Source organism: Leptodactylus fuscus, chromosome 1, assembly GCF_031893055.1.
Source record: "Leptodactylus fuscus isolate aLepFus1 chromosome 1, aLepFus1.hap2, whole genome shotgun sequence".
Classification (NCBI taxonomy): domain Eukaryota; kingdom Metazoa; phylum Chordata; class Amphibia; order Anura; family Leptodactylidae; genus Leptodactylus; species Leptodactylus fuscus.
In genome coordinates, this window is record NC_134265.1 from 192,280,569 (window position 1) to 192,303,892 (window position 23,324).

The window sequence follows — 23,324 nt, forward strand, 5'->3', positions numbered from 1 at the left end:
AATGTGTATGTGTTTCACAGTCATTTTCTACTTTTGTGTTTATTCTAGGGAAAGGAGGGATTTAGAACTTTTAATTTTTTTAAAGCTTCTTTTTTTTGTCTTCCTTCTGCTCAATCCACTTCTGGCTTCGTCTCTAAAAAAACTCAGCAAAATCTGCAAGAAAAATAACCAGTTTTTTCGCAAAGCAGGGCTTTATGATCAATTCTAAACAATAGGTTTTCTCATTGGTCTTTTTGTGTATAGTAATGCTGAGTAATATGTCCAACGGCCTTCACAGAACATAGCAAATTCTTAGCTGGCTGGAATAAAGCCCCAGTGTTATCAAATAAAGTATGGACAATTTACTCTATGTGATATTTCTGTCTCAAGACTTGTATGAGGGTGGGTTCACATTTTTGTTTTTACTGTCCATTGCTCTCATCTGTCATAGAAAAAAAATGTATAGAAAAAAAAATGAATGAACACGTGAAGAAAAATGTGCAAAAAGCCCTGGAAAGTCACGACCTGGTATATCAACCCAGTACTACACGCAGACAGGTTAGGGTCACCTGAACCCGTATTTTCTCCTTGTGAACAAGATATCACATTTTTTGTTAACATACAAATGAACTCTTAAGCAACGAGGGCATTGTCCGTTACTTCTTTAATTACCGTATATACTTGTGTATAAGCCGACCCGAATATAAGCAGAGAGTCCTAATTTTACCACAAAAAATCTGTGAAAACTTATTGACTCGAGTACAGGCCGAGGGGGGGAAAGCATTGCAGCTTAGTAACTCCATGGGGATCATAGTAATAGCAGTTAACCCTATCAAGTCCCTCACATTAACCCCCTGGGTGCCTCACATAAGAGTTACTGATATGTGGGACATATGGAGGTAATAATTAGATATCTTCATAATTAAGGTCCTTCATTAGTACCCTCATGTGTCTCACATATTAGTAACCATACCTCCCAACTTTTGAAGAACCGAAAGAGGTACAAAATGTGCAGCGCGCGTAGTGCGCCGCTGCAAATCTAACACCGCCCACTTTTTGATGACTCCGCCCACTCGTTAATTTTTCACGTACTCCCACACAATATAATCCTCCTACAGTCACCCGTAAATTATATGTCCCCCCTCTATCTCTCCCCCAGTTTCATATACACCCTTCATCTGCCCCGTTTCATGTCCCCCTTCCATCTCTGCCCCCAGATTCATGTCCCCTCCATCTCTGCCCCCAGATTCATGTCCTCTCCATCTCTGCCCCCAGATTCATGTCCTCTCCATCTCTGCCCCCAGTTTCACGTTCCACCTCCACATTACACTTACCTTCTCCTCCACTCCCTCGCCGATCTCTGCGCGCCTCTCTCGCTGACACATATGCGGCTGAAGCAAGGAGCTGACAAAAGGTCAGCTCCTCACTTCGCCGCTGCCACCAGCTACTGGCTTGTAGACGCGATGTGACATCACATCGCATCTACAAGCCAGTAGCCGGCGGCAGCAGCGAAGCGAGGATCTGACACAGGTCAGCTCCTCGCTTCAGCCACATGTGTCAGTGAGAGAGGCGCGCAGCGGTAAAGCGAGGAGCTGACCTGTGTCAGCTCCTTGCTTCAGCCGCATATGTGTTAAACTCAGATCTGCGTCCTCTGGAAATCGGGACGGTTGGAAGGTATGTAGTAACCCTTATATGGGGCACACAGGGGTTAATATGAGGGACATGATGGGGTTAACTGTTATTAATGTGAGGCACATGTAGTTACTGAAACTAAATTAATAACCTCAAATGCCTGACATTAATAGGCAGAGTAACTAAAGGAAGGTCCCTGTGTGTGTCACTTTACTGTAGCTTCCTCTCCTCCATACAACAGACATCTTCTATAAGACATAATGAATCCTGGCCACTCATCTGCAGGGTAGATGCTAAATCCTAGTGCGCTAAAGGACCTCTGATGATGTCATGACCATGTGATCGGCCTTTGGTGTGGGCTGAGCTACTAGGATTTAGACTCCACCTTATCTGCAGATGTTACATACCAGTGGCTACAGGACCTTTGATGACATCACAGTCACATGACCTCATGACAAGCCAATCACAGAGCAGTAGCGCTAAAAGACCTCCCCCTTCCAGTTTTCTGTGCTCCGTGGACCCTGACTTGTGTATAATCCGAGGAGAGCTTTTTCAGCATGAAAAATGTGCTGAAAAAGTCAGCTTATACTCGAGTATATACGGTACATTAATTTGCATATTGACAAGAAAAGGCAAAGTCTTGGGTATCAAGGGCACTGATTCACAAGGGGAAAACACAAATAGATTCAGGTGACTTTATCCTATCCATCTATGGGTTGGGTTGATATACTGAGTTCTGATGACAGACTCTTTTTAATCTTCAATAAAGAAGAGTTACGGTTTTAGTATAGAGCTCTGCTCAGCCTTCTGTTGTTGACATGTCTAAATCATGTCCTTGTTTATGAAGCCTACTAAAAAAAAAGGCAATGGAGAGGTTTTACCTTGGAAAGTGGTAAAGTGGTAGAAATCTAAAAACATATCCAGTAGTTTCAGCCACGATACAATAATAAGAGCAAAACACAATATGTGCAAAACCATTACTTTATTTTAATAGCATAAAATAATTCTGTATTTTTCAGGGAAGAAAATTTATTTAAATCCCTCTCAGTATTTTCTTGTCGTAAAAACTATACATTAAACCTGATTTTATAACTGGAATACCTGATTTTTATATATGAAAACAATAATCTGCAGAAAACCTGGCACTAGGATAGCTCTTATAGGTTAAACCTCGTGAAAATGCTTGTGGCATATAACATGGCAGGTGATTGTGCAATATGGTTTTAATAGAAGTAGAAGGACATAATTAAAATGTGTAATTGGGATTTTCACTTGTATATAAATTCAATGTGTAATAACACACCCTTTCTTATATATTTTGTTTTTTAGCTGACATTTAAGATCGCTGCTGTCAGTCAATGGAAGTAACCATTACATATATGTAGGAGAAAACATGTCCTGTAAATGTTCTGGTGACATGGACACCCTGAATACACATAGAATTCATTCATACATTTGTTATAATTTCTACCAGAAAACTGGTGCAAATTCGAAGTAAAATCTACACGTGCCCCTAGCTGTCACACAGCCCACCCCACTATTAATAGCCATAGGCCTCATCTCATCAGCGGCGTAAGCATAGCAAAATGTTGCAAATTCATTGCATTTACCCCCCTTTTTTTTTTTTTGTTACACCGTAAAACTAGCACAAAGTCCGTCATAAATGTCTCACAATATCAGAAAGTTGCATAAATTCATTTACCTTATGCTGGAATGGATGACAACATTTGTGAAATGGGCTCTTTTTTATAAATGCAAGGCTGTTTTAGAGCAATGGAAAGTTCTAGTCTATATCTTGTCCTAAAAAAAAATGACACAGACCTTTTCTTTCAAATGTTGACTCCATATAGATATCCATCCAATAAACAGATGACCAAAATATGATGTGAATGGCCCATTGCAAAAAGGTCCATCTTGTGTGAACAGTTTAATATCATTACATGAGCTCTGTCACTGTGACTTGCTTGGTAAGTACTACATACACTTCCAGTAATGCTTGGTCTTATATCGCATTCTCCAGAGTTTTCTGCAAGCTGTATACAAATTTCAGCTCTAGCACACATAGGCTGTGGACATCTGTAAATCCAATGCTTCCTATGAAAAGGTCCAGAGCAATGGTACAAGATACAAGGGCATGTTCCCCCCATGACAGAACCATTCTAAAGTTCAGATCCATACATGTGCTTTAGTCATAGCCCTGGTAACTATTTTTTTTGTGGCTTTTGACCTTAACTGTTGTGACTTTATCAACTGTGATGATGTCTGTGACAGATCAGGTCACTTTAAAGGAATTTACTATTAAAATGCTAGCTGTCTAGAAAATACATTCAAATATCCATAGAATGAGACTAGCAGCCATTTAAGGGGATATCTAAGACATAAACACAGTGTAATTGATTTATTTTACAACTGGTATTTACTAAATACAAAGACCCTGAGCACCACCATGAAGCCGGGGACAACAAAGTCACCAAGTGCCAGTGTTACACGAGGTAATGTCTACAGATCATCCCATTTCTGGAACAGCAGAGCTTTCTTGCTCAACTTTTTCCTTTAACTTCCATTGAAGGAAATGGAGCAGTGCTATGTCTAAATAGGGTGGCAGGCAGGACAGGTTAAGATACTGGGGTTCTTCTTGTAGAAACTCACACTTATCACAAGTATGGGGTATATCCAGATGATATACCTTACATGTGTGAATTGGGAGTACTCCATCAGCCTTCAAATCTTTAGAGGTGTAAAAATGCTATATGACATACATTTCTATGTTATGAGAGCTAATGAAATGTGGTTTTTTTTTTCTTTTAATACTTTAACTCTACAGATTCATATATGCTGGAGATCTAGATATCCCACGCACACAGGCCCTAAAACCTTCCTAGGTGGGCAAGGCACATTCAGAAATAAAATAATAATAATAATGATAAAAAAAAGCAATTTCTGTCTACTTCTCCTTAAAGCAGAATATACAGATTTTGTTTCTGTCCTATTTGTCTAAAGTATTTTTCTCCACGTCATTTATTTCGCTGTAGAAGAAGAATAAAGTTCATGATAGGTTTGTTAGATGTCGGGAGTTAATTTAGCATTATCCTCTGTGAGATACAGAAACTGTCCACATTCTCATGGCTCTGTCAGATGAAGATGAAGTGACAAAATTGCTCCGAGTCTCTCTTCTGCCCATCACGGCTGATTCTGAAACAGTTTTAGGATGTGATTTTCAATTACCTGTTGAACTAAAGAAAGTAAAAAATATTCTTAAAACTATTTAGAAACAGTGTACATTTATACTTTCCCCATAATAGGGCCCACCATTCAGAAAGCATTTCTCCTGCACAGTAGCACTTCAGCCCATTGCCTATAGTAGGGAAATGGTGAATAGAACAAAGGATATGAGGTTACCCTGGACTAGAAAAGTACTAAAGAAGACAAGATGTGGAACAACTAGACATAATTAACAAAAAAAAAGCTTAGCTGTAGATATAGATCAATGTATGGTATGTTACTTACATATATTATGTATTTTCTCCTCCTTTCATCATTTCTATAAATTTGCTATGCATTGGTTAAATCACAGCCTTCCCCTTCATGTAGTCTTAAACACAAGTACAGAGATTGTAAAGCTCTATAAATGTTCAAAGCCGTTATGGGCATTTTTTTTAAATCAGCCATCCCATGGTAACATCTATTCATATGAATGGGGCTATTTTTACCAGTTTTCACAGATTCCACAATAAACTCATAGGAGGGATGTGTGAAAACGGGTACCCCACATATGGACAATTCTATTTATCCATCTAAAAACAATGTTTCATGAATTCACATGTTCTACTGATTACAGAACTTATCCCATTTCAGGATTTCAGCTCCCCTGCTGCCTCTCCCATCTACTTCCTGGATTTCAGCTCAGTCCAGACATAACAGTGCACTAATCGGGAAACTGTTCTAACTGTTACATGGGCTCAGCAACTAAAAGCAATATGTAGAGAGAAGGAGATAAGAGAACATAGATGGCTGGGAGCAGGGACTGAGTCAACAGCCTGACCAAAATTGAATGTGATCCTCAAGATGGAAAATCCCTTGTGGTTGAGGCCCCACATTGTGGAAACACAACTTTTTATTTTTTATTTATTTATTTATTTTCTAATGTAGATTGTGAGCCCTATATAGGGATCACAATGTACATTTTTACTATCAGTATGTCTTTGGAATATGGGACAAAATCCATGCAAACACGGGGAGAACATACAAACTCCTTGCAGATGTTGTTCCTGGCGGGATTCGAACCCAGGACTCCAGCTCTGCAAAGCTGCAGTGCTAACCACTGAGCCACCTTTTTACCCCAAAACTCTTTTTTTTGTTGCAGATTTTGTTGCTGTGTTTTTGAGCCAACACCAGGAGTGGACAGACTGAACAAAGCACATGAACTTCCTATATATTTCCCATTCCTTTTGTAGCCATTCTTGGCTTTGGCTCAAAAAAGAAAAAAAAAAAAAACGCAGCAGATTCTGCAACAGAAAAGCAACGTTTACGCAACATGGGGCCTTAGACTTAAGCTAAAAAAAAACTTTTAATGACACGTGCACTTTCAATTGAGTATCATACTTCTAGTGGTAGGGGATATATCCATGGTTGCTGTGTTCTACAATGACAAATGTAATTGTTACATTTTACACAAGATACAAATTGAGACAACCATGTAACAGGCAATGTTTTCTTGACATTTTGCTTTTGTTTGAATGAACTGCAATAACTGTTTAATATACCTTTTTTAAGTCCCAATGCAACAGCAAGATCCATTGGAGTATATCCAGAATCTGCCTCCATTGTTAAATCAGCTCCTCGCTCTGTATAAATATATATATAGAATGGCCAGAGGTCAAACTAAGTCATGGTTCATCTAAAACGTATACAAATTTACAGAATGCAAATTGCATGCCATTGACATCTCAGTTTACATGCAGTGACCATTGCTCTGGATTCCTACAATTTCAGTCTAGCTGATGAAACAGAATAAATTGATTCTTATATGCTAAATATAAATAAATATAATATAAATAATTAAAAACCCTGTGAGAAGAGATTTTGTGTAACCATCTTAAGTAGTGCCATTCTCTTGTCTTGATCAGTTGCCAATGGATATGTCCATAAATGCAGATACTTTGTATGCTCTGAGCCGCAGCCATGATTTCCTTGTTCTAGCTAGGTTATGTCCTCATGCATGTATTGTCCCTGCTTATTTCTGTGTAATGAATATGGAAATCCTGACTGGGTCTTTAAATTAGTGCGAAGGCATAGAAAGATTATTCATTGATGATTGTGTCCAACCTAGCAAGACAGCTGACTAATCATCTTATTGGTGACAGTCTGTCATCTTGCTAGGTTTCCAGTGGACATGATGTAATCTTCCATCTAAGAGAACTGAGCCATAGACTCTTTCAGGCTGAATTCACACTTTGTTTCAGTATTCTCAAAAAAAGTATGTCCAGCAACCAAACATCTTACATGCTCCAGGAACAAGACAGAAGAAAAAATATCCGCTTACGCGTTTCGGGACATGTTGTTGCGTCCCTTAGTCATGTGCTATGACGAAGGGACGCAACAACATGTCTCGAAACGCGTAAGCGGATATTTTTTCTTCTGTCTTGTTCCTGGAGCATGTAAGATGTTTCCTTTTCATTTTTTGATAAAGTAAAAGTTATATTTTATTCAATGGTTGCTGGACATACTTTTTTTGAGAATGTTTGAACATTGTTGACCCCTTTTAGTCAGGGTTTTGTCCGATGCAACCATATCGGATCTACAATTGAGTCTGATGTAGCATTTATCTTTTGTAACTCTGTTTCAGTACTATGTTACGGTTTATTCAACAGGAAATTATACACTACATTTTTTTTTATACTTTGGCATTTTTTTTTCCTTTGAAAACTCAAAATGCTCTGAGTCTTTTTGGGCATTTTCCTAAATATTTCATTATAGGAATAAAATATGCCACAAAACTATGCATGCAAAAAATGTCAGAAAAGAATGCACGTGATAGCGGTCTTTTATTCAATGTATTACTTCCACAGAATAGGATAAAAACTATGTGTGCAGGTAGCCTCAAATATTTCTACAAGTATTTTTCAAATTAGCTATTTCCTTATATAATACAATAATGTCCCTATGATATTGAGAATAGGAATAGATAAGTACCTAGCAACACCTCCACACATTTTACATGATTCCCTCTCACTGCATACAGTAATGGCGTCCCCCCATTCTGCAATATAAAAACAAATAAATTATATGTATTATTATAATGTACATTCTACTTGGTCATAAGAGCTATGATAAACCCATGATGGCATAACATAAAGCATCTCACCACAAAAAATTATGGGAAAACTGCCAAGCTAGCTCTTAGTAGAGACTGCCCAAATCTTTATTGTAGACTAAATATAGAAGGGGTTTTATTTCATATTGAGATTCTAGCTAACAACACAGCATTCTAACATGCAGATAGTACAAGATGCAACAGTTTCTATATCTCCATCCTATGAAGATATGAATGACTGTAATCCATTACCAAGTTTAACTCAATTTGGAAAACATCCCAATAGATAAAAGACACACTATAGAAGCAATATACAGTGCCTTGTGAAAGTATTCGGCCCCCTTGAACTTTTCAACCTTTTGCCACATTTCAGGCTTCAAACATAAAGGTATAAAATTTTAATTGGGGGGAAGAATCAACAACAAGTGGGACACAATTGTGAACTGGAACAAAATGTATAGGACATTTTAAACTTTTTTAACAAATAAAAAACTGAATGATCCAAAACATAAAGCAAAATCTACAATGGAATGGTTCACAAATAAACGTATCCAGGTGTTAGAATGGCCAAGTCATAGTCCAGACCTGAATCCAATTGAGAATCTGTGGAGAGAGATGAAAACTGCTGTTCACAAACGCTCCTTCCAACCTCACTGAGCTCCAGCTGTTTTGCAAGGAAGACTGGGCAAGAATTTCAGTCTCTCAATGTACAAAACTGATAGAGACTTACCCCAAGAGACTTGTAGCTGTAATTGCAGCAAATGGTAGCGCAAGGGGGCCGAATAATATTGCACGCTCAATTTTTCAGTTTTTTCTTTGTTAAAAAAAGTTTAAAATATCCAATACATTTCGTTCCACTTCACAATTGTGTCCCACTTGTTGTTGATTCTTCCCCAAAAAAATTTAATTCGATATCTTTAAGTTTGAAGCCTGAAATGTGGCAAAAGGTTGAAAAGTTCAAGGGGCCCAAATACTTTCGCAAGGCACTGTAAAACTAATGCCATTAGAGATTTTACACACATGAAAAGGTGTAATGTTTTCACTTTATGTGTAAAAACTGTTAAAATATTAATAAACTTATGTATTTTTTTTATCCTAAATCAAGTTCAGGGAACAAACTTTGCAATATGCATAACTAAAGAAAGTTGCTGATTCTTTACAAAATACTTTTAACTTTGATTCTTATATGAGCGATTCTGATCCATACTGTCCCACATCTATTTACAATGAAGTCTAAAGTAGAGTAGTAGAGTAGAGTAGTAGTAAAGAAAATTCACTCTTCACGAGGCTAATGTCTTGAAAAGCGTAAACCAGATTTTTTTGTTTTTTTGTCATATGATGTTTTCACAATGTTTTGGATGTTTTTTTCGTGGTATATTTATTTATCTTGTTATTCTTAAATAATTCTCATCATTAAAAGTTTCATGCGATCCTAATATATTTTTGGTGGTTGGTTTTGCGTTTTTTTTCGATAGTTTTTTTTGCCTGTAACAGAAGTTTTTCCGTGCACCGTTAGAGAATATTATTTGCAGGATTTGAATATTTTGGGCTGTGTTTTTTTTCTTTTTTCAAAACTTATTTATATTTGCAAAAATGTTAAAATTTTAATTGTCTACAAATCTAAATATGGTTATGAGTGTGGGAAATCTTTTAATCCTTTCTGCGTTGGTGTCTCCGTAGGAAAATTGACGGAGAAAAAAGTCCTACATATTGTCAACTTTATCATTTTTATTTGTATATTTAAATATATATTTCAGTTTTTATTTTGTATTGAAATTATTTTTAGGGCTCTTTATGCAGGTCGTATACTGTAACCCAGTGTTGAATGTACATAACATTTACATTTTTTTTTTTTTAATTAAAAGCAGAATGTATTAAAAAATGCATAAAAATAGCAAAACCTTTTTTTCTTTACCCCATTCACATTAAAATGAGAAAACTGTTATTACATTACCTTACCCAGTCATAAATATTAATATCAACTTTCTTATTTAGGAGTAAAGTCACAATATCAGAATATCCTCCAGTGCTTGCTAGAGACAAGGCACTTTCTCGCTCCTTGGCCAGTATGTGAGGATCTGCTCCCTGTGGACAGACAGCAGTGTGTTTATTGCATAGTAGCTGCATCAATTCAAAAAGTGGAAATAACATTTAAAGAGAACTTTTTTCCTCCACCGCCAACTGCAGTTTGTATCATTTGTTAAAAGGTGCCATTCCACTGATTCCAGGACAGTTGGAATATTTTCTCTAGCCCCCGCCGTTCACAGGTAATCAATGCTGTCAGCTTTGCTGGCTGATAAGCGGTTTAGGCTCTGTACTGTCAGGTGGGAAGTGTCAGGCAGAGGCAGGAAAGGCTACATGATTCAAAGCTTCAATCTGAGGTAGACCTGGTCAATGCTCAGAATTACACCTTTTGCCTGCTCCTGCCTGACACCACCCACCTGACCGTACAGAGTCTAAAAATCCCAACTGTGCCACAGACAATAGGGCAGTGCCTATTAAATGATGCAAAGAGCTGGATGTGGTGAAAAATCCTTTTCAAGGCTAAAGTGCTGCTTTTTTTTGTTGTAGATTTTGTTGCAGTTTTTTGAGCCAAAGCCAGGAGTGGATTGCGAAAAGGGAGACGTATAAGAACGTCCAATATATTTCCCATTCCTATTATAGCCATTTTTGGCGTTGACTTAAAAAAAACGCAACAAAATCTGCTGCTGCAAAAAAAAAAGCTTTGTTTCTGCAACGTGGGGCCTTAGCCTAAAAGTGGTATCAAAGCATATTTCTTCTGTAAAGTGTTTGCTGGTCTGGTTTGCTGGGTGAATATACATCTGTGACATCTCTGCACCTACTCACCTAATTTCTTTTATATAAGCAAAAATTCCGCAATGGAGGTTCTACCACAAATAAAATTGTTTCTAAACCAATTATATGCGGCTTCTGTGTGGAGCAGTCAGTGTATAGTAAACATACCTTCTGTGTGCAAGTGCAATTACTTATTGCTGTTGTGGGTTATGGAAAATCAAATACCAGTAAGTAATCATCATTATTTACTTAAGCACTAGAAAGAGAGACACCTTCCCCTCTATGGGAAAGATCTGAAGCAGCTCTCACATCCAACCACTAGTGGTTAATGTCTTCCAGCTGCAGACATTTTTTTTGACTCTCAATTATTGCTTTCCGCCTTCCAGAAGCCATAACTTTTTTTTTTCCACAGGATATAGGAGGGCTTACTTTTTGTGGGATAAATTGTACGAATCAGTATTCCATATGATGTACTGGGAAGCTGGAGAAAATGAAAATGTGGTGGAGTAAAAAACTTGCTACTCTCAGTCCCAGGATCTCTGGAAGGCTTTGATACAAATAGGATCCTTAGCAATGACAATTGCATTCTCCTTGGCTAGAACAGGGCTATCACTATGACCCTTGCCTGGCCCTCCCTGATCTTACTCAGAACAGCTAGAATCAGGAAGAAGGGAGGAAAGGATTAGGTCAGATCAAACTCCCATTTGTCACACAGCGCATCCTCCACAAAAGGGGATTCCCCTGAATTCAGGGAGACAACCCTATCCACTTTCCTATTGCATCTGCTGGTGAATAGTTCTATTGTGGGATCCCCCGATGACTGACAATTTCTTGGAAAAAAGACCTTAGACTGCAGTGACTCAAGAAGTCTACCCTGCCCTTTTCTGACTCTCTGATATGAAGAGCTAAAACGGGCAATTCTAAGCTCTGACACTAGCTGCTTCTCAATGAAACTCTGAAACACAACCCCTGCCTTATTCTGGCCTTCAGACATTGCAGAGCTTAAATAGTAGATCAGGCATTAAAATTAACTACACTTGTTGCTTGGGAATGGTGGGGGCCAGAGAGAAAATTCCAACTGAACTGGAATCAGTGGAACAGTGCCTATTAACAGATGCTAAAAACTTGATTTGGTGGAGGTGGTGAACGGTCCCTTTTTCATCCGGTGAATTGGAGAGAGGAGAATATTTCCACAATGGTACAATAAATGCAAGTTGGACATAGCGTTTTCTCATTGGACGATGAAGGCTTTACACTCATTGTGTTTAGAGTTAGCCAATGCCTTCCTGGGTCTATTCTAATAATGGTTGTTTTCATTTCCTGATCTGGGCATTGGTTGTAGAGATAAGGCATATGCAAATAGTGCGAATCACAGTACTACCATGAGAATACAGGACCAGACTAGACTTTGGAATCTCTGCCTGGTCCTGTCACATAGCAGCGGTAAGGTGGCCAATTTTAATGCAGCAGGCGGAAGAAATTCGGAGAGCTGGAGATGCCCTAGATTGCTCATTAGCATAATATCATTTATAAACGTCCAGATTAGAAAATAAAAACCACCATTACAATCAGATGGGCATAATCTATCTAGCAGTGTTTTTTATGCATGTGCTCATCCCTGGCTACAGACTCCCTTTAATTACTAAAATCCAGAAAATGATAACAAGCAGCCACTTTCATACCCTCTGGGACTACCATGGTAGGTGACAGTGGCACATTATCTTGCACTCTAACCTGAGCCTTTCCTCTGGTCCGTGGTTGCTGCTGACATTGCTAATGTTCCTCCATTTTGGCGGCAAGTAAAAACACAGAGACAACTGGAAACACTGCTTAGAACGCAGCTCACACCAGCGCCTCTACCTGTGTCTTCCATCTTCTTATACTTGTGGTAGGATCTCCCAGCATCTCTGTAGGAAGATCTCTCTGGTACCATCCATTCGTAAGTGAGCTGTTCTTTGCACATGGTATATTGTCATGTCTGCTGGTGCACCCATTTTTGCCTACAGTCACTGCACATTGGGACGTGTCAGTCTCTATGTCAGCGGGTTGTGCTGGGTGGCAGGCACAGGGGAAACAGATTCTCTCAGGTTTTTTGGCAGATGCACCCACAGCCTGGGTGCACCAAACAGAACTATTTTTTTTTGTATATGGATTAAAAGTTGATTTTCTCTACAGCAAGATTGCACATTGAGCTATGTTCACTATACCACTAACCCACCCCTACAACAGAAAAAAGTGGATTAGGGCCAGGGCCCTATGTTGTGAAAACACCATACGGTACCAGTAAAGGAGATGTATTCTGGCTAATCTCATCCACACATTGCAGAAAAATATCTGTAGCTGAAATGCTGCAATTTCAAAAACGGTTGCATTTTCGTAAATTACAGCATATCAATTATACCTATGGAAACATTGGAGTTCTCTGTATAGTTATAATAGAGACAGAAAGTCTGCACAGAGAATCTCTGCAGGCTTTCTGTGAAAAGCACTGCAGAAAACACCACAATACGTTTCTGCCGCAGTCTTTTCCATAGTGCTACTTGTCTATGGCTCGCTATGTGGAGGATTAGCTGTAAAGTGATTTTGGTGATGGTAAATTTTCTTTAGGGGTTATTGTAATGGAAAAATTATTGTTCACTTCCAGAGGATGATCTGTCCTGGTCATGTGCTGGATAGACAGGTGCAAAGTTTGTTACACTAAGGTTGTCAGAGAGCTCTTTTGTTCAACACCACTGTCAACACCTTCGCAAGACCAGAACATATTTTCATCTTCTGAAAATGAACAGTGAATCCACTGATTCAACAAGAGCAACCAGACATCCTGCAAATCATGAGCACTTCATTAAAAAAAAGTATGTTAGAAAATAGCTGAACCTGAAATACTCCTTTGAATTGAAACTGGATTTCGACTCATAAACCAGTCCACTTTTTATTTTCCCAGTTTAATTTTGCTTGTTTACAGTGGTTAGCAAGACTACTTTCACTTAAAGGGAGTCTGTCACCAGAACCCAGCATATCAATCCAGCTCTGCAGTTAGGGCGGATTCACACCTGTGCTCAGACCCTGTTTCGTGGGTTTCCGTCTTATGCCCGAGAAACTAGACCTGCATATCTGACTTTGTGTCCAGTTAAAAAAATGGTTTCGCCACGGAGAGGCAGAAGGCGCTCACGGGCGGACACTTTGCAAACCCAAATGAACTCAAATGAATGGGTTTGAAAACTGACTGGCGGTTTCTGTCTCCTGTCCAGTTTCTCGGGGCAGAAGACGGAAACCTGCAAAGCAGAGACCGGGCGCAGGTGTGAACCCGCCCTTAGATTGATTAGGCCCGTTTCACATCTGCATTAGGCCATTCTGTTCCCCTATCAGCATGAAATATGCAGAGAGAAAAGTCTTGCAAGCAGTAATTTTCTCTCCACTTTTATTGTGCGGAAAGATAGCAGAAACCACACGGACCAGAATATAGTCTATGGGGTCCGCGGGTTTCCTTAGGTAACCGCTTTTTTATGTGGATAGGTTTCCATTTGTGGGTTCCCGAACAGAATCCTGAACGCAGATGCGAACCGGGTCTTAGGGTCACCTAAATCATACATCATTTTCCTCTTGTAAACTGGTGCCTCCATTGTCCAGCCTTTCTTGCCAATATGTAAATGAACTCTTTGGTGCAATGAGGGTGTTAACATGTTGCTCCAAAAAGGTTAGTTGTAATGCTGTCGGAGCTCCAATGTGCTCGAAAATTTACAAAAAACGCATTCTCGGCCACAAAGGCACCGATTGAAAAGGAGAAAACACGTTTTCATTCAGATGATCCTAATGTATGCATCTGCAGGGTGGGGTTGATATGTTCTTCCTTTAAGAGCAAAGTCACCAAAACCAATTTCTATGGGACCAGCTGACTATGTTATGTTTGTGGATGCGTGCTAACAAATGATGTCGGGATAAAACAATTGACCAGGTTGAAATTTAACATGCCTAACCCTTTGTTCTCACAAAAGATAATCCGCCACCAAATTGTCTGCCAGCGGTTTACTTCCCTTCTCCTGTTGTAAGCACATGCATGCCTGACCTAACCAAGCATACATATGTATGGAGGGGCTGTGAGAAACAGTTACTAGCCAACAACAAGTTAAGGTGTACAACTAGCTATAGAGACAGTTTCGATACATGAGACCCATAGTCCTAATCTTCAATTTCTTTCACTTATTCTATAGCTGCATAGCGACTTGTCTTATTTACCATATCGAGGAGGTAACGGACAGTCTCTATCTCACCAAAAGCAGATGCCCACATTAAAGGAGTAAAGCCTCGCTCATCTGGACGGTTTAAAAATGTATCATCTAGATGCAAATCAAAAGACTCATTAATAATTTGCCTACGGTAGTTACATAACAGCTGTTTCTGGGTGGGTGTGACTTACCCTTTTGCAGATATTCTTTTAACTGTGTCAGCTCTCCCTGGGCTGCAAGTTGCTGCACAGAAAGGGCTAGGATGAGGCAAAAGACACAATTTATCATTAGCCATTCTTTACATAGAACATATACGCTATAAATAATCAGTGGAGATTCAGTGAGAAACTTATGCAAAACATAAATTATTGAATTAAACCATTTAGTGACTGGACTGTTTTAGGCCCTAATGGCCAAACCATTTTTTTCCGACATTGAAAGACTATACATCGGTTTCTAGTGGGTTAAAAGTTATGACTATTTTCAAATTACGCCCCTTAAAATTGTTGTTTCGTGAAACCAGTCAGCAAACAACTAATCTCAGCAGGTTCAGCTTCACAATCTGCAGTCAGCCATTCATTTAGATCTTATTATGACTTTAAAGCATAACAAAGCAACTTTTATGGCACCATTTGTATCATTAACAATATACTTTTAACAAATGTTAGCTCTTTTCTGTGAAATACTGACAGTTCTTTATACTTTACCTTGTTTTTCTATTAAGAGATGTGAGCTATACCCTGCTCCACTGGAGTATAAGTGTTTGGCTCTTACATAATGCAGGAAAGTTAAAGTTCAGTAAGGGTGGGTTCACACCTGCGCCCCGGTCTCCGATTTCAGTTTCTGTCTTCTGCCGACAGGAGACAGAAACCCGGCAAAAAAACGGTTTCGCCACGGAGAGCACAAAACACTCATGGCGGACACTTTGCAAACCTATTCAAATGAATGGGTTTGAAAAATGACTGCCAGTTTCCATCTCCTGTCCAGTTTCTTCGGCAGAAGACGGAAACAGAAAGCAGAGACCGAGGCGCGCAGGTGTGAACCCGCCCTAAGGGTCATTTCAAACAGCTATATCTCGGATATTATAAAACACCATTATATGAGACCAGAAGTACCGTTGCGGGAAATACAGTCCTGGCTGTAAATGTTGGCACCCCTGAAACCATGACACTGGACCCTATACTGTGATCCAAAATGCTTTGGTAATCTTCAGATTTCATGATGTCTTGCACACAGCTTTTTTACATCTATGTGTGAGCAGTGGGGTCCCTCTTGGGTCTCCTACCATAGCGTTTCATTTCGTTCAAATGTAGACGGATAGTTCACGCCAAAACACTGATGCACCCTGAACCCGCAGGACAGCTTGAATTTTTTGTAACTTGATTGGGGCTGCTAATCCACCATCCGGACTATGCTACATTGCAACCTTTCATTAATATTCCTCTTCCATGCATATCCAGGGACATTAGCTACAGTGCCATGGATTGTAAACTTCTTGATTATGTTCACCATAGACAAAGGAATACCAAGATCTCTGAGATGGACTTGTAACCTTGAGGTTGTTGCTATTTTTCCACAATTTTCACTCTTAAATTCTCTTCTCCTCGTTCTCCAAGCTTAGTGTGGCACACACAATGCAAAGATTTAGTTAACTTCTCTCCTGTTTAATCTGGTTTCAGATGTAATTTTTATATTGTCCACACCTGTTACTTGCCACAGATGAGTATAAGAAAGCATCACATGCTTGAAGCAGTGCCAACAATTTTGTTTGCACCATTTTGTGAGTTTTGTGTGTAATTATGACCGATTTGCCGTTTTTTGTGTTGTCCCAATACACACAAAGAAAATATACATTTGTATAACAAATCATTTGTAATTACAATTTTCTGAGAGAATTACTTCATTTTCTGTAAAAGTTTCAAGGGTGCCAACACTTATGCCCATGACTGTATATCTATAAACCTTAGCTTCTCTATATCACAAAAGAACCTGCCCTAGTACTTACCGTGAAAGCAATTTATAGCTCTCAATAGCGACATAACAGAAAGAATAAAGAACTGCAGTATCTCACAGAAAGGAGTCATAATTTCTTAGTAATAAACTTTAATTTATTTTTCATTAACACAAATACTGACAGAAACTCAAAAGTCTGAAAGTTTAGCTACAATGAAAAAAGGGAGTTTGGCATCAGGAAAATCGAATCAAATCTCAGTACCTTGCAGTGCTCCTTATACATATTCCAGATATGCCCTATTTAGCTCCATTAATGAGAAAAGCTGAATTCATATGCAGATTGGTGATAAGTTCTTTGGGAGGTTCCTTATCTTCCCTATGCTTTGCTCTGCCTAGCTCCGCCTAAATTTCTTGATTCCCAGGAAAGAGCTAGGCAGCAGTTAGGGAAGGTTATCTACAGAGTGAAGCCTGAGGAAGGTAAGGAATGCCCCAAAAGCTTAATTTACCTAATTTACTAATGAATAAAACAGCAATTGTTATCGGTATTGGAGCTTCAATGCTGAACTGGGATTACTTTGATCATGATTTTCCTGCTGCAGACTACCGTATATACACGAGTATAAGCCGACACGAATATAAGCCGAGGCTCCTAATTTTACCACAAAAAACTGGGAAAACTTATTGACTCGAGTATAAGCTGAGGGGGTGGGGGGGGGGATGCAGCAGCTACTGGAAAATTTCAAAAATTAAAATGGTCGGAGGTTTTGGGTGCTGGGAGGGGGTGTTTTGGTTGTCTGTCTTCCCCTTCCCTGAGCTTGAGGACTGTTTTTTTTTTTTTTCCCCCATTTGGAACTCAGTCTGGCTGAATATAGGGTATCTGCAGTGCTCCTATTAACCCCTTCCTGACAGAACAGGAGCACTGCAGATCCCCTATATTCAGTAGACCGGGCACTGTCAGACACAGAGATACTTAATGTGTATGTGTATCGCAGTCATTTTCTACTTTTATATGTATTCTAGGGAAAGGAGTGATTTAGAGCTTTTTTTTTTTTCTCTCCACTATTTTATGGGAGATTCTGTACATTGATATTGTGGCTGGTCATAGACCTCCCCCACCACCACCTTAAAAAAAATAAATAATTTTTTTTTTGCTGACTTGAGTATAAGCCATGGGGGGCTTTTTCAGCACAAAAACTGTGCTGAAAAATTCGACTTATACTCGAGTATATACGGTACTTTGAAATAGGCTATCCGTCAATGGACAATTATCACCTGTTCTCAATAAATAAATGAGGAATTACATAGAGCCCCTCCACTGGAACCTTAACTGGTCATTAACATGGGAGCCCTGAACCTCTGTTCTTCATCAGCCTCATATCTACAGCGGAGCAGCAGAGTCCATGCTTATAGGGGTGGTCCTGGAATTTCATAAATCACATGTTTCCAGCGCCCAGATATCCGCTGCTGAAGTTCATTCTGACACTTACATAACTTACTGGTGCCTTTTCTGTAGCCACTGAGGACACCTGACAGTCAAGCATGATTTTTTTTAATGCTTCACCTGCATCGGCCTCCACCAGGATTTCTGAAATTCCTGGACAACCACTTGAAGTATTGCTCCTTTCAAAGTCCTCGTTGCATGGTTGCTAAAAACAGTTCAACCATCATCAATTAGTCATTTAACATCTGTCCTGTAGATAGGTGTTAAATGTCTATAGTAGAACCCCTTCAGGTTACAAAATGTACATTTGCAATCGTATGACATGGCATGAGGAGTGCTGTTGTAAACCATTTATGTCTGTATCATGTACTAAATAGCCTTTGTTAACTTTTTTGAATAAATTAAACCTAAAACTGATTAGTCAAAAACATGCAAGAGGTGAACACACGGAACATAACTATTAATATTATACTTAAAAGGAGGAAATAATCAGTCTCCAGAAAAACTAAAACATCAAAGAAGTAACCTCAGGTACATAGTAACAGCAGCACCATTAAAAGAATATAGTCATACAACTAAATTACTTACTGAACATTCTCCCTGGACCCCACTCCACTGAAGGGACATTTGGGGGTGGAATTTTTCTGGGGGCCACGTATTTCCTCCTTTCATAAAATTATTAAAAGTTATGTTTTAAATGTTCATCTTTTGGACGTTTTTTGAAAATTTCTGGTGCACATTTGTAATACTGGATGACTAGTGCTGCTCTTTTGGACTGTTTGTTCAAAAACTGATTAGATCTTGAACTTAAAGGGGAGGCCAGGTTATAGTTCATTTGCACATAACAGGAAATCATACATCACTTTACTAACTTGTAACAAGTTACTGTACTAAATATTTATTAATTGTAGAAAAAATATGCATTGGATTTGCGCTCACAGTCCAGAGTTGCTGGTAACACTGATACCATGTTTCCTCGCTGTCTGTTGGTTAGGGTTGTAGAATATTTCAAAGGACCAACTGTGAAGAGAATAAAAGATAAATAAATCAGTATTCAGGACAATTTTACAACTGCCATATAGAATAGAATCCTGCATTAAAACATGTAAAACTATAGTGGATAGTTATAGAAATTATAGTGGATCTCATGCCACTTTGCAGCAGTTGTTGCCTCCTTTGAGCGCATGTCGGGGGGGGGGGGGGAGAGGGGGGTGTCCTACACATATTAAATGGTTGGTCAAAGCCATCTAAATTTGTAATGTGTATGGCTAACCTTACAGCTCACAGACAGATCAGGTTATATAGAAGTCTATGGAGAAGGGAGGAAGAGGAACAGCTGATAGATATGCTCCTACATTTAACAGTGTTTATGTTGGATTATTGTGCATTATTGCATTTGTAGCAATTTTACAGTTTTCCAGTAGTTTTTAGCAGTATTGATCTGTACTGATGTGAAGAAAACTCTGGTGAGATAGACGTCTTACAAATATCTGAAAATGAAGGTCTGTATGTCTTTGTGCTTTTCTCACTCAGTTCCTCTTCCATCTGTATAGATATCTGAGAAGTGATGGAAGATAACTTCAGGCTTTTTTTTTTTTTTTTTTTTTTTTTTTAAAGAGGACCTTTCACCATTTTGCCCATAGGCAGTTCTATATACTGCAGGAAAGCTGACAGTGCGCTGAGTTCAGCGCACTGTCGGCTTTCCCGATCTGGGCCCGGTGTGAAGAGCTTACGGTCCGGTACCGTAGCTCTTCTATGGTCAGAAGGGCGTTTCTGACAGTTAGCCAGAGACTTCCTTCTTCACAGCACAGCCAATCGCGCTGTGCTGTAAGAGCCGGGAGGAACTCCCCCCTCCCTCCCTGATAATGCTCGTCTATGGACGAGTACTGCGAGCAGAGGGAGGGGGCGTTCCTCCCGGCTCTCACAGCACAGCGCGATTGGCTGTGCTGTGAAGAAGGACGTCTCTGACTGACTGTCAGAAACGCCCTTCTGACCATAGAAGAGCTACGGTACCGGGACCGTAAGCTCTTCACACCGGGTCTACATCGGGAAAGCCAACAGTGCGCTGAACTCAGCGCACTGTCAGCTTTCCGGCAGTATATAGAACTGCCTGTGGGCAAAATGGTGAAAGGTCCTCTTTAAAAATAATAAAAAAAAAGCCTGAAGTTATCTTCCATCACTTCTCGGATATCTATGGAGATGGAAGAGGAACTGAGTGAGAAAAGCACAAAGACATACAGACCTTCATTTTCAGATAATTGTAAGACGTCTATCTCACCAGAGTTTTCTTCACATCAGTACAGATCAATACTGCTAAAAACTACTGGAAAACTGTAAAATTGCTATTTATAACATTATTCTTATTAGTAGTTTGTTGCAAATCATCATTTGGAGTCTGCTTTTTTTCTAGAAACTGCATCACACATCTCCACAGGTTGTATCTGGTATTGTAACTCATCCACAGTCATGTGAATGGAGTTGCAACACCAGATATAGTCCATGTATGAACAAGCGCGGTGCAGTTTTGAAAAATATAAAACAGACCCTTTTTTTTCCCTAAGGCTGCGTTCACACAGAGATGTTTGGCTCAGGAGTAGGACTGTACGGTGAGGCGTTTTTTTGGAGGAGGAATTTGAGTCAGTTTCCTGACCAAATTCCTGAGCCAAAACACTCCGTGTGAACGCAGCCTAAGGCTTTAAACCCCTTTAACAGCTATATTCCATCTGTTATGCACACATATGGCTCCTGAGTAAAAGAAAGATTTCATTAAAAGGACTGCAATAAAAAAAAAGTATCCAAAGCAATTACTCTTATTAATCATACAATTTCATTGTTCAAGTTACCATTTAACTGAGCCGCCTCTTCTTCTGTGTCTGAGCCATTCTGGGTTTCAGGATAAATATTTAAGATCACTATGCTCCCATCATCAATAGCGGGGCAAGCTGAGGTATCTCCCATATGGTCCGCCATTGCTGGGAAAAAAAAAAAAAATCACATTTCTTTATATGTGAAATTATATATGAATTAATTAGTTCAGCAAAGCCATGTCTGGGTCGGTTATTGCTGCGGATACACATTTTTTTTCTGTTGTACACAGGCTGCTTTCATATGGTCAGTGATTTTCCATCAATGACTGTGTACCAAAACTAGGATTGGGTTAAAAACACAGAAGAGGTACAAATATTTCTATTATACCTGATCTCTGTCTAGTCTCCACTCCTAATTTTGATACATAATCACTGATGCTTGAATGGCTTTTGAGAGCAAACCACCAGTGTATGCAGCCTCTCCGCGGGGAAACCGTTTTGTTTTTTTTTTTGTTTGGCCAGACACAAAGTCGGACACGCAGGACCAAAAAAAAAAACAAACTGATTCCCCGCAGAAAGGCTGCATACACCGGCGGTTTACTTTAAAAAGCCATTCAAGCGAATGGGTTTTAAAACTGACCACCAGGAAGCCATCCCCTGTGCAGTTGCACCGAGGCTTAGGATGGAAACCCAGCAGACTGACACAGGGCACACAGGGGTGCAAGTGTGAAGGGCCTTAGGCTCAGTTCACATCAGCACTTGTACCACACACGGGGTTCCGTTCCCCTCTCGCCTCTCTTTTTTGCCCTTTTTGGGTGGAAATTGAATGGAAAACAAGGGTTAACTAAGGTAACCGCTTTTTTTTTTTTTTTTTTTTTTTTTTATGCGAACGGAATGAAAACCTGAGCACAGATGTAAACTTAGCCTTAGCCTGGGGAGACAGAATTTCTGGGTTAATTTGTGCCAGAAACCAGTGTCACATGCCTAGCACCACATTTATCAAGTGTTTTGGACATTTCTACAACTTATATGAAAAGGGGATGTGGTTTAAAGTAAAAAGGTATAGAGTTTAGAGTGGGCTTCAATGCACCAAGAAACGCACTAACAATTTTAATCCAATTAACACGTGGTGTAACACTATCTAGTCTAAATTTGCGTAACTTCGCATTCACCTGACTGAAGTTCAGTTATGAAATTCTTTCCATGCGTTGGCCCAGTTTACTAACCTGAACATTAAATTCGGCCAACACGCAGACACCCCGCTTCCCCAAACGGAAACCTAATCCGAGTTAAAAAAAAAAAAAAAGGAAACCTGTGGACAACCATAATCTATAATGGGGTCTGTGTGTTTTGCAGCACTTTTCTCTTTGCATTTTTAACGTGGAGAGGGGAATGGAGTCCCGAACACAGATGCGAACCGAGATTAAGCTTACAACTAGTCTAGGTTCCTAAAAAAAAAAAAAATTAAAAGAAGCTAAGGCGAGGTTCACCCCGACCCCTGCGCTCACTTTCCGTTCAGATCCCCATTACGCTCGAGTTATAAGGAAAAAAAAATTCTGCGTGTTTCACTGCGCATTTTTCAAGTGGAAACCCGGGAGACCCCATTATGGACATGCGGGTAACTGCTTTTTAACCAAATTGGATTTCTGCTTTTCAGGTCCCCAAACGGACCCGAGAAATGGAAACCCGAAAGCAGGTGTGAACCTAGATGGACACAACACCAGAAATCCAAAGAACCACTTTATATTCAAGGGGTGGCCCATCGTGCACTGCTGAGATTTTAGTTGTGCTGGTCCTTTAGATGTGAACCTAGTGAACAGCCATGGACCTATAGTCTAGAAGTCCAGAAGAGCCCAGGAATTAGCAGCCGTGGAGCTTGTCACTGTACAAGATGTCATCACAGGGACAGACCAACATTGCAATGACTGATAACAGCGAGCAACAGAATGTATTACAGCACACAGAAATGCCCATCATATGTTTACTGTCCCATATAGAATGAGCCCAGTGCATTATCAGTCAGAGTGCAGGCTCCTCCACAACATCACTCACCCGTGTAACGCAATGATCTGCATCCGTCCTCTCCGGGGGTTCTTAAAGGCGCAGCTCCCTCCTGTTGTGCAGCATGGTAAGTGTTAACCAGACCAGCTTCCTAGCAGACGAGCAGCGCACACTTCCTG

The 23,324-nt window shown here is 39.7% G+C and overlaps 1 protein-coding gene across 3 annotated transcripts; it reads right to left on the reverse strand.

Moving 5' to 3' along the window:
* Positions 1-2,600: 2,600 nt before the first annotated feature.
* RFXANK (regulatory factor X associated ankyrin containing protein) lies at positions 2,601-23,319 on the reverse strand. Of its 3 annotated transcripts, XM_075280408.1 has the most exons (10): positions 23,197-23,319; positions 21,181-21,309; positions 19,277-19,357; positions 15,135-15,200; positions 14,954-15,054; positions 9,884-10,009; positions 7,804-7,870; positions 6,375-6,455; positions 4,921-4,966; positions 2,601-4,844 (listed from the first exon to the last, which is right to left on the reverse strand). In XM_075280408.1, exons 2-10 carry the CDS (start codon positions 21,305-21,307, stop codon positions 4,829-4,831), a joined length of 711 nt encoding a protein of 236 aa, XP_075136509.1. In that variant the 5' UTR covers positions 21,308-21,309; positions 23,197-23,319; the 3' UTR covers positions 2,601-4,828. The 3 variants fall into 3 exon arrangements, with proteins under 3 accessions (XP_075136509.1, XP_075136511.1, XP_075136510.1); XM_075280410.1 differs by lacking the exon at positions 9,884-10,009; XM_075280409.1 differs by lacking the exon at positions 4,921-4,966.
* Between the last annotated feature and the right edge of the window lie 5 nt (positions 23,320-23,324).